General features: G+C 44.6%; 1 protein-coding gene across 3 annotated transcripts in view; it reads left to right on the top strand.

The window, feature by feature from the left end:
* PCSK2 (proprotein convertase subtilisin/kexin type 2) overlaps positions 1 to 12,409 on the top strand; it is a 249,377-nt gene that overhangs the window by 218,835 nt on the left and 18,133 nt on the right. For all 3 annotated transcript variants that reach the window (XM_010381469.2, XM_010381468.2, XM_010381470.2), the window contains 2 exons: positions 5,733 to 5,948; positions 8,396 to 8,496. In XM_010381469.2, the coding sequence (XP_010379771.1) occupies positions 5,733 to 5,948; positions 8,396 to 8,496 (317 nt within the window). The remainder of the gene's footprint in view (positions 1 to 5,732; positions 5,949 to 8,395; positions 8,497 to 12,409) is intronic.

Genomic DNA, 12,409 nt, shown 5'->3' with positions numbered 1-12,409 from the left:
TAACTTTTTCCAAGGTATGTTAATGTTGTATTAAGAAATCAAGGTGACTGGAAAATAACAATTACTATAGTTGTTTACAAAAAGATAAGCTCTCCCAGGCTTGCCTCACCAGGGGTCTGCACCCTAAACCCATACCAACCCCAGACCCTGGTCATTAACCCGGGTCCCTACCCATTGATTAGGGTAGAGGGACTGACTCACTTTAGCCACAAGTTTCTCAAAGTGGGATTTCCACCTCCTCGAATGTAGGCGATGCACTGGGGACACAGCAAGCCACTGCACCAGTCTGTAGCTGGAATGTCACCTTAGCTGATGGTAAGCAATTTGTAACATTATTTTTATATTGTGAGCAAAATAAAAAATTTGCTTGAACGTTTCAGAAGTTTCGGGCTTGTGAGAGGCTACTTAAGGCCATGCCCAGCAAGTTCCAACTCACTGCCCTTTACTATTGGGTCAGCAGGATTTCTCAGCCTGAGCATATGGACATTCTGGGCAAAATACTGTTTTGTCGGTGGTGAGGAGGTTGTCCTTTGCATATAAGTTTAGTAGTCTCCCTGGCCTTTATCCATTAGATGTTAGTAAAACACACATGGTTGTGACCACCAAAATTGTCTCCATCACTCCACCCTGAAGCAAAAGTCCACACTGCTTGAGAACCAGGGTGGTTAAGTACACTCCATAGTGCCTAGGTTAAAAGTTTCCATTTGGTAAAAACTTTTGAGAAACACTATAATCTCACTAAACTTCAAAAGACTGGCAGAATTCAAAGTGGAGTTGCACCACTCATTTAATTTCACCTAAATGCACTTGCCTTTTTTTTTTTTTTTTTTTTTTTTTCCTGTCATCCAGGCTGGAGTGCAGTGGTGTGATTATAGCTCAGTGCAGACTCCAACCCCTCAAACTCCTGGGCTCCCGAGTAGCTAGAACTACAGGCATGCCCCGCCATGCCAAGCTAATTTTTATTTTGTACAGAGAGGGGTGAGTGGGGCTCTCACTACTTTGCCCAGGCTGGTCTCAAACTCTTGCCTCAAGCTCTCCTCCCACCTCAAGCCTTCACTTCCCAGAGCACTGGGATTACAGGCATAAACCACCAGGCTGGCCTACTTGCCTCAGGCAGCTGACGGCCATTCCTCTCACTGAGCATGAGCTGCAGGATTAGGGCTGAGACTCTGCCCACCAGCAGACAGCCCCACCCACAGTGCTGGCTCTTGGGTAATGGCCTCCCTTTGTCCTCCAGCTCCAGAGTCACCCTCTAATCCATGGGTGACTTCCTATGTCCCTTTTGGGTTTTAGGCTTTCCTTTAACACCTATTCCCTGGATAAAATTCCCTCTGTTGACCTGCCAAGTGTGGCAATATTTGCATGGCTGAATCTCAATTGATACATTGTATATTTGTTGGGATAAAGTTACATATATATATATATATATATATATATATATATATATATATATACACACATATATATATATATATATATTTTTTTTTTTTTTTTTTTTTGAGACTGAGTTTTACTCTTGTTGCCCAGGCTGCAGTGCAATGGCACAATCTCGGCTCACTGTAACCTCTGCTTCCTGGGTTCAAGCAATTCTGATTCAGCCTCCCAAGTAGCTGGGATTACAGGCATGCGCCAACACACTTAGCTAATTTTGTATTTTTAATAGAGACAAGGTTTCTCCATGTTGGTCAGGCTGGTCTCGAACTCCCGACCTCAGGTGATCCGCCCACCTCGGCCTCCCAAAGTGCTGGTATTACAGGCGTGAGCCACCGTGCCTGGCACATTTATATATTAACATAGGGAAAATTGACATCTCTGTAATCCTGTCTTTCTATTCAAGAACATGGCCAATATCTTTCCATGGGATCAGATCTTCGTCTTTGTCCCTCCTTCCATAGAGTTCAGAGAGTTTCAAAGCCTTATTTAGCACTTCCTTAGCTTTTTTTTTTCCTTAGATTTATTGAATTTCTTCCTAAGTGTTTTATCCTTTGTGTGGCCAGTGTAAATGGTGCCGCCTGTAGGGTGGCTGTGGGGACTGAATAGGATAATATATAAAGTACTTAACAAAGTCCCTGGCATGCAGTAAGTGCTACAGAAATGCTTACGATGATAGTCACCCTTTGTTTTCTGCACTTCTTCCTCTAACGGGTTATGGTTTAGATGTGAGCCATAGTTGTTCTGTCTCGATTTCTGCCTAGCTCCTGTTCAGGTGAAGCTGAGAGGCAGAAATGGATCAAGCCTTAAGCAGAAGCCCAAGATCTAGGCACTGGCAGGTTCGGTGTCTTGCGAAGGCTTGCTCCCTGCTTCCAAGATGGTGCCTTGTTGCTACGTCCCGTAGAGGGGACGAACGCTGGGTCTTCCCACGGTGGAAGGGCCAAAAGGGGCCTGGCTACTTCCCTGGAGCCCTTTTATAAGGGCAGTAATCCTATTTATGAGGACCTAACTCTCATGACTTAATTACCTCCTAAAGATCCTACCTCTTAAGAGTCTTAGGTTCTAATATATGTTGGGTCTTAGGTTCTAATACATGAATTTGGGGGGGGGGGGGGCATATAAGTTCAAACCAAAGTAGGGTGGCATGCCAGCAACAGCTCCATCCCATAACCAGCTCTTGGTCCTCTTATGGAGGTCCCTTCCCCACTCATTTCTACCCCCAGAACTAGGGTTTTTTTCCTCACTGGCCCATCTTTCCCAGAAGCCAGGGACTCTTTGGTGCTAAAACCCAATCACTAGAAGCAAGGACACAATTATTGTTGCTTCATGTGTCCAATCTAGCTTAAGAAAACAAAGTTTAGTATTCCCAGAAAATGAAGTATTCTTGTGGGCAAATCTGATGGTTTAAAACAAAGTTAATGTTTGCTGTTTACTGCTCAGAAACAGGCTGACAGTTGCACTCTGTGTATCAGTGAGCTGGCTGCATAACAAACTGCCCCAAAACTCAGTAGCTTAAAATAACAATCATTTAATTTTGCTCTTCGGTCTACAGGTCAGCTGGGTTGTTCTGCTGATCTGGACCAGGCTGGGCTAACCTCAGGAGAGAGAGGTAGAGACTGGCTGATAGAGGATGGCCTCCCTCCTGTGTCTGGCAGCTGGCAGCAGGGGCAGTGAATTTTACTGGAATACTTGTCTCTTATCCATCAGGAGGCTAACCTAGGCTTACCTTCATGGTGCAATGGAGTTCTGGGAGAGATCAGAGAACACAGGAGTCTTGGGACTGAAGCTTGGAACTGACACAGAATCACTTTCCACCACATTCTATTGGCCAAAGCAAGACATAAAGCCAGCTTGGATTCTAGGGGTAGGAAATAGACCCCTCCTCTTGATGGATGGGGCTGCAAAGGCATAGTGCACAGGGCATAAATATAGGGAATCATGAATAATTAGGGTCACAATCAATCTACCACACTCCCCACACCAAGAAGAGAATGTTTAGCATCAATTTCCTTCATTTTAGCAAAGGTTGCTTCATCTCACTAGCAGTGAGATGTGAGATGTCACATCTACATGTGGACTGATTCAGGAGAAAGTTCTGCAGATGGTTAACCTCACTCACTCATTTATTATGACTCACATCATTTGCACTTTGCTTTTTTTTGTTGAGATGGGGGTCTCACTCTCTTGCCTAGGCTGAAGTGCAGTGGTGCAATCCTGGCTCACTGCACCTCCTGGGTAGCTGGGATTACAGATGTGCATCACCACGCCCAGTTAATTTTTGTATTTTTAGTAGAGACATGGTTTCACCATGTTGGCCAGGCTGGTCTCAAACTCCCAACCTCAGGTGATTCACCTGCTTCGGCCTCCCAAAGTGCTGGGATTACAGGCATGAGCCACCGCGCCCAGCCGCACTTTTGCTATTTCTTGATACTGATACCAAATCTGAGTCTGTTTGAGAGTGTGATCTTCCACACCAACTGTAGGGATGATCTATGTCCCTCACGATCCTGGTTTCTGAGAGCAGTTCCTTGTTTTGGTTGGAGTTTTCCAGCACAGATTTACTAAGATGCTGAGAATAGTTCCCAGCTAGTGGTTGAATAAATATTTGTTCACTTGTCGATTCAATCAATCACAGGCTAATTAATTCCCAGTCCTGTTAGAAGCAATTGAAAATGTCACATCTGATTGTCAGGGGGCAGAGAGTGCTTGAAGGTAATCCAATCATCTCTCTTCCTTCTGGCTTCTCCATCCTTAAACCACTGATTCTGTGTCAGTTTCAAGCATAAGGACCATGGACACCTGGTGACCACACAGAGAGACACTTACCCTGACAGTCTCTTCTGTCTTCCCCCTCTAGAGGGTAACCAAGCCACCCTGGGCCAGGCTGTGGAGTGGCTGGAGGTTGCAGCCACCCCTTGCCTCCCACACTGTGTGGCTGCACTCCTATCCACCCTCCCAGCCCACAGGTGAAAACTAAGCAGCCCCAAGCCCCGTTGCCTTGGGGTAAGAAAGTGGGAAGCAAGAAGCAAATGGCCCAATCCTGGGTTGTTTAGGTAGAGCAGAGAATACTCAGAAGACAAAGAAAAGAAAAGGATTTTTAAGAACCTCTAAGAACATGGTTTGAGGAGAAGAGCCATGCTAACTGTAGGGATTTATGCAAAGCTTGGCATTTAAACTAATAAGCATGTGGCAATAGCTATTGTGCATTCTACTGTGTGTTTAAGGTTTTATTCACTGTGTGTTTTACTTGATCATATTAGACTTTCCTCCTACATTTGGAGTACCCTTGCACAAGTAAAATGTCATATATTATGTGTTTAAAAGGATTCTAGTATCCAACTGAATAAAAAAGAAAAAGTATATACATATGCACACACACACACACATACGTAAGAATTTTGTATATTGTGGAGTAAATGTATGCTTTATATTTATAATGTCTACATATCATATTTAAATTTATATATTGATATATAGCTATTTAAAATAAAAGGTATATATCTTCTATAAATGTTTTGTGGGCCGGGCGTGGTGGTTCATGCCTGTAATCCCAGCACTTTGGGAGGCCAAGGCTGGTAGATCATGAGGTCAGGAGATCGAGACCCATCCTGGCTAACACGGTGAAACCTCATGTCTACTAAAAATACAAAAAATTAGCTGGGCGTGGTGGTGGGCGCCTGTAGTCCCAGCTACTGGGGAGGTTGAGGCAGGAGAATGGTGTGAACCCGGGAGGGGAGCTTGCAGTGAACTGAGATAGCGCCATTGCAGTCCCACCTGGGTGAAAGAGCGAGACTCCATCTCAAAAAAAAAAAAGAAAAAAAATGTTTTGTATAGCTTATGTAGCTAAGAAAAAATATGTGTCCATATACTTGCATTTCACTGAAAAATGTCTGATACATAAGGAGATGTAAGAATGAGATAATAATTACCTCTAGAGAGTTTTTTTTTATTTTCCTTTCCATACAGTTAAACTTTTCATCGTGAGCATGTATCACCTTTATAGCTTTTTTTAAAAGCAGTTTATTTGTAAATTTTAAGGCAGTTCTTCCCACTTTTCTTACCTCATTATCCCCAGCTTAAATTGTAAATTCAGTTGACTTTTTTAGATTGAGTTCTTCCTGGAAAAAAAAGTTTCCCACGATGCCCTGCCAGAAAGATACGGTGTCCAACCCAGTTTAAAAAGTGCACCCAGTCTTTAGGTTCAGCTGCTGAAGAAGCCCAATCCCTGGGCTGGAGACCTCCCCTGCCCCCTCGCAGCCCAGGCTGTAGGGTAGCAGCAGCGTCTCCCCTGCTCCCCCCAGGGCCGCGGCGGCAAAGGCAGCATCTACGTTTGGGCCTCCGGGGATGGCGGCAGCTATGATGACTGCAACTGCGATGGCTACGCCTCCAGCATGTGGACCATCTCCATCAACTCAGCCATCAACGACGGCAGGACCGCCCTGTACGACGAGAGCTGCTCTTCCACCCTGGCTTCCACCTTCAGCAACGGGAGGAAAAGGAACCCCGAGGCTGGTGTGGTGAGCGCGTCCCCTTCTGTCCTTGTTTCCTTAGGGCCACTGCACCTCTGTGTCACGGTAGGATGCTGGGACACTGACTTGCTCCCCTCCTGTCCCCTCCCTCAGAGCCTGAACTAAGGCTCTGAGGGGAAGACCCCTTTTCTCTATGCCCAGCCCTGCTTTCTAATAAGGCACAGACCTCCCATCTGCAAGCTAGGAGCATGACCGGTGAGGACTCTTTTCCACATCATTTTCCATAGATTTTCTTGTTTATTGTTTTTGGCTTACAAGTAATGATGAAGTCTGGTTTACCAATCAGTTGCCCCATTCCATCACTTACAAGAATAACTCATTGTAAGAACCAAGGCATCACACTGTAACCCTGTCTGAAACAAGAACCCATCTGTGTATTTATAGTAATTTAAAAAACAGCATTCATGGATGGACTTTTCTGGATCCATTAACCCCCTAAAATTGCACGTGCATCTGTTATTTGCTCAGGGAAAGACTTGTGATTTTCATCATATTTTAAAATGGAACCATGATTTTTAGAAAAAAAAAAAAGACTAATGATCATAGATTTAGATTGTCGCTCTTTTCTGAGCAAAGAAAAAAACATCTTCCTTTCTTGGCAATTAGATATAATAGTGAATTTTCCAAGCCCCTGGGAAATACATCATCTGTAAAGCATGATAAGCCTTTTTGGATCTTTTCCTCTCTGGAGACTTTGCTCACAGATCAGCCTTTTCTCACACCTCCAAACCAGGATTTAGTAGGTGGTTCAGTAGTCATGCCTGAGTTATATCCTGACTGGCTGCACCCATCTCCACTGAGGCTTCTTGAGAGAGGAAGACAGGAGCTCAGGAGCTCAGGACAAAATCATTAGTACCATCCAGTGTTTCAATCCCATACTCCCACTTGGGATCCCAACTTGGCAAGATGGTCATGCCCCGTGTGAGCCAGGAGAAGCCCTTTACCTGGAAGGGACGCAGACCTTAAAATCCTATCCTTCCCACGAGCCCTCTTGCATTCCCCGTTGGTCTTGGGGAGGATGAAGAATGTGCCAGCTCCTCCCAAACAGAAGGGGACTTTGACCCCTCTTATCCTATAAGCTGTATGGACAGAAAGGGAGGAGGGCAGCACAGACAGGGACAGGTGAGGTGACACTTCACTCTCACGCCTGGAAGCTCCACTCCCTACCCCAAAGGCCTCTCAGTGGTGTAACTTCGTCCTCAACCCATATTTATGACTTTTTCTACTTGGGCTGGCTAAAGGCCTTGAGTTTCCTCTGAGTACTATAATTTTGCTCAACAGATGCCCTTAAACCTCCCTGGTAATTTCTTCCTCAAAATAATAGGTTCTCTTGAGGATCCTACAGACAGAGGAAGAATTCCTATCGTTTAGACATGATTTTAATGAACACCCTGGCTCTCACAAACATTGAAAATGAAGTTTTTCACTTTGTGAAAGTCCTTTAAAAATCTATTTACCAGTCTCCCCTCTAAATAAGAGTTGTGGAGGTGATACCCACATATTGGGTTGTCTTGACTCAACACGTCTCAGAATCTCTCCATGGATTTTAGATGTAGAGAAACATTTTTTAATAGCCTGCCCTTCCAGGTAGACTTTAGCTGAGCATGTTGATTCTTCCTCTTCGGGAATGCCCCTCTTCCCCCGCCCCGCCCACCCCCCCCCCCCCCCCCCCCCCCCCCCCCCCCCCCCCCCCCGTGAAGGAAAAAGAAATGCTAACGACATGGCCTTTGGCCTTTTCAAGGGCCAGTCCTGATGCAACAAAACTAGGGTGGGAGTATTGACATCACTTCCCACTTCATAGTGTTTCCTTTTAGGTTTCAGGAAATAAATCCCTCTCTAGTCTCTGGAATAGCCACAGATATGCTTCTTTGAACAACTCATTTATCTTGTGGACACTGTAACTATAACTGACTATGTGTCCCCTTTTACATGGGCTACTAGGAAGCTCAGATAAAACCTAGGGCAAAAGAGAGGCATATGGATGCTAAGCTTACCCTTAGTTTCCTCTTAATCTTCTTGGGAACAAAGCATAGTTTAAATAAAAGGAGTAGGCTGGGCGCAGTGACTCATGCCTGTAATCCCAGTACTTTGGAAGGCCGAGGCAGGTGGATCACCTGAGGTCAGGAGTTCGAGACCAGCTTGGCCAACATGGTGAAACCCCATCTCTACTGAAAATACAAAAATTAGCCAGGCGTGGTGGCACGTGCCTGTAATCCCAGCTATTTGGGAGACTGAGGCAGGAGAATCACTTGAACCTGGGAGGCGGAGGTTGCCGTGAGCCGAAATCACGCCACTGCACTCCAGCCTGGGCAACAGAGTGAGTCTGTCTCAATAAATAAATAAATAAAAGGAGTAGATAATCCCCTGCTCCACACTGTGCGGGGGCTCAAAATAGTGTGATTTATTCACTCATTACTCATTATCTTCCCTTCCAGGCAACTACAGATTTGTATGGCAACTGCACTCTGAGGCATTCTGGAACATCTGCAGCTGCCCCCGAGGCAGCTGGCGTGTTTGCACTGGCTCTGGAGGCTAAGTATGTTCATAGCTCTGGGTCCAGGGCCAGCTCTGCAGGGTGGACTAATACGTGTCTCTCTGCCCACATGCCAGGTGTCCAAGGAGGCAAAAGTGGACATGAGAGGCTATGAATAGTCAGGGCCAATGAACTCTGCTGTGCATTTCTAAGTGGTCCATGTGCCCACCTGCACATGTGTGTGTGCATATACACACACATACATACACACACACTCACCATAAAACCACATTCCCGGGAGCACACAGCACCCAGCAGCACATATCGGCAACTTACTCAGATACCCAGTGAGGGCACAGAGATATTTCTTTCTTCACCAGATTTGCCCTTCTGTCCTCTCTGCATCCCTGGGTTCTTCTACTCCAGTGATATTCACAATCAGCTACTTGAAGAAAAATCAAATTGCCAAGCTGGTGTTTCAGAACATGTGGCAAACAAGGTGGTCCCAGTCAAGATTTGTTAATTGATGAGGTAGATTCACTTTTTAACACTGAAACAAGATACGCAAATTCACGCAGTGTAGACCAAGATATGGGCTTTCCTGGGAAACCTTCCAAGCTAAAGGTAAGAGGAGACCATCTCCTATGTCCTTACCATCCTATGGAGAGGCCACATATTGCTATTGCTGGACACACCTGGGATTTGAGTAGCGGTGGAGCTACCTGCTACTCTGCAGCTTTTTAGTGATACCTGAGGCTGGCCTAATGTTCACAGAAGGAACACATGGGCTTCAGACACCACACACGTAGTGTGAGTGTAAGTGCTGGCTGTGTAGGGAATTGTCAGAGAATGCAGTTCCCAGCAACTTCTGAGAAGTTAGATTCAGGCTCCTGCGGAAGGAGAGTAGAGTTGCTAGGCAACCGGAGCTCCCAGCATCAATCTTTAGGCAGCACTGCTTGTCTCTCTCCACATATGCGGTGCATTTTTTGATTTGCAAAGGAGGCAGGAGTTGGTTCCTAGAATAGAAAGGGGCTTCAAAAGATTACCTAGTTCAACCCTCTACCTTCACAAGAAAAGGCATAATTATCCTCCCTTTGCAGATAAGACCCCAAATTGAGAGTGACTCCTCTCTTTGGACAAGTCTAAACTTTGATTCTTCTAACAAAAGTCAGGTAGAAAATTTATGATGCCAAGACACTGGTCAAAGCTCAACTATTAGGCACAGAGACCTCTGCCCTATCAAGCACAGAAGCCAAAATTTACTCACATCCAATGTACATTTCCTGAAGGTAAAACTGTTCATCTCAGGGCCTCAGTGGGCCCTGGAGCCTGAGTTGGCCTTGCTCACTTCATCTGCAAGGAGACAATTAGCAGAGCCTGCTGCCTGTAGCTGAGCTGCACGGGGCTAAGGAGCAGGAGTGCTCCAAAAGCGAGAAGGGTTTCTGGTTGCCCTTTCAACCTCAGAGGTCAGGACTTGACTCACAGTCTTCTGGGATTTTTGACCAACAAAATCCTATGCCTACGCCTAGATCCATAGGCATACAAATGGAATACCTAAATAAATCAGAGTGGAGGGGTGTGGCTGCTGGATTCCTAGAGATTCATGGTTCTGCCTTGATTAGTCACCATTCTTTCAGCACATACGTCTAGACATCCTACAGAAAAGAATGCAGTCACCATTTAGACATGCTTTGTTTTGAAGCAATGATCATGAACTAATGTTCTCTGCTGGCATAAAGAGGAAAAAAATATAACACCTGGCAGCTTGTGGGTAAGTCCATCACTGGAGCCGGTCCTAAAATTCTTCAAAATACCAACTCTCTGTGGTTGGAAGCAGACCCTGAGATGAGATTTTGGTGCAAGTGATTTATTAAGGAAGGGATCCCAGGAAAGACAGTAATGGAGTAGGGGAAGGAAGTTAGGATGGGGAAAAATCCAAGCAAAGGTTCAACTTCAAAAGTTCTGGCCTCAGTCTAATCCCGAGTGTAAATTAGGCCTCAGAGTTTGTTCTACCTCCAGGCAAGGAAGCTGGACTGTCATATTCTTATATGAGTTAGTCATCGGCTAAGAGCTACCTTGGAGAAGTAAACTCCAAGGCATCTCTAGCTTTAGGCAAAGCGGCTCCAGTAGCCAAAAGTGAAAACCATTGGTCAGGATGAGATACCCCAAGCAACAGCCCAGAGGGATAAGGAAAAGGGCCTCCACAGAGCAGTCCCACAGCTCATCTCTCTCTCATCTTGAGATAAGGTTACAGGAAGTCCTCATGCATAACAACGAATTATCTAAATGTATGTCCATCAGGACCTTGAAAGAGAGAGAATAACACTTCCCCCATCATGACTGCAGGGGAGAAAAAGAAAACCATCTCTCTCTCCCAACCAGTTGTCACTTTGTAGTTTAACTATTATATAAAACACTTGAGAACAGGGAATAACATGTCACATTTCTTGTCCTACAGTCTCCAAAACAGTGACCTGTATATTGCAGATACTCTATAAATTTATTTTTTAATTATTCAATAACTATCACCTGTAATTATTGGACTGCTATGGTAAAATTAAAACTTAAAGCAAGTTGATGAAATACCTATTTTACAGAATACTGTATTCCTTCAATTCCTAAATTGTCCAGAAGGGATACTAGAAGGAACCTGGTTTTACACTTCAGACATATGCAAATAGCAGGTCAAACAGTGTCGCAGACTCAGTTACACTGGAGAGTGGACTATGCTCTGATTTATCTCAAAAGTGAAAAGTTCTCTGTTCCAAAACATTATTTCTCTGTCACTCTCTCTCTCTCTCTTTCTTTCTAAAATGCAGCCCATGAGAATAAATCTGCAGAGAAACATTTAAGGGAGCCTTTCTCCAGGCATCAGAAGAACAGCGCATTTTCATGGCAAAGATGAGAAATAAGAAACCTGTTAGCCAGCCCTCAGGTCATTTAGATCCTCATTTGTCAACACTTCTGAGATTAATAAACTCAGAATCCCCTTCCAGCAAAACACTCAAGTTTTTAGCCATAATCAACTTAAGGAACTTTTACACCATTTTCTCAGGTCCTGAGGGACCATGTGTCCAAGACATGTTCTGAATCTCCTCAAATAAGCATTGACCTTCCTTGCAACTTGCTTCTTTTTTTTTTCTTTTCTTTTTTTTTATTGTACTTTAAGTTCTAGGGTACATGTGCGCAATGTGCAGGTTTGTTACATAGGTATACATGTACCATATTGGTTTGCTGCGCTCATTAACTCGTCATTTACATGAAGTATTTCTCCTAATGCTATCCCTCCCCCTCCCCCAACCCCATAACAGGCCCCGGTGTGTGATGTTCCCCGCCCTGTGTCCAACTGTGGAACTTGCTTCTTAATAGAGGAAGGTCTGCATTCAAGAGCACATGGATCATTTGAACTCTTGATTCTGATTCAGATCTTCCAACCAATGAACTTTGCATATCTTGAAATTTTATCAAATAAGTTATATTGCTCCCAGTCCTTTGAATTGTTTGACTTCTGAAGAGAACTGTAGTGCAATGTTTTGCCAACTTTTTGACCACAACCCTCAGTGAGTAATAAACTTTGCACTGCAGGTCAGCACACACACACACCTACCCTCCAACTTATACCCTCCAACCTCCAACTTACCTACCCTCCAATACCCTCCAACCTACCCTCCAATAATAGCTCCAAACCTACCCTCCAATAATAGCTCCAAACATGAAGCTATTATTTCATGAAAAAATAGCTTCCTGTGTTATGTGCAGTGCAGTGCACACTTCTATCCTTTTTTATTCTGCTCCATTCATTTTTTAAAATGATAACAGCAACCACTAAATCACTGGTTCTCAACATTGGCTGTCTGTTGGAATGGTCTGAGAAGTTTTAACAATTTCCAATGCCTGGGTCTCAATCCCAGAGAGTCTGATTTACTTGGTCTGGGATGAGGTCCTAGCAGTGAGACTTTCAATGTCCCTAGAAGAA

The sequence above is a fragment of the Rhinopithecus roxellana genome, chromosome 13 (assembly GCF_007565055.1).
Source record: "Rhinopithecus roxellana isolate Shanxi Qingling chromosome 13, ASM756505v1, whole genome shotgun sequence".
Taxonomy (NCBI): Eukaryota; Metazoa; Chordata; class Mammalia; order Primates; family Cercopithecidae; genus Rhinopithecus; species Rhinopithecus roxellana.
The sequence above is the reverse complement of the archived record's forward strand: the minus strand, read 5'-3'. Positions and strand labels throughout refer to the sequence as shown.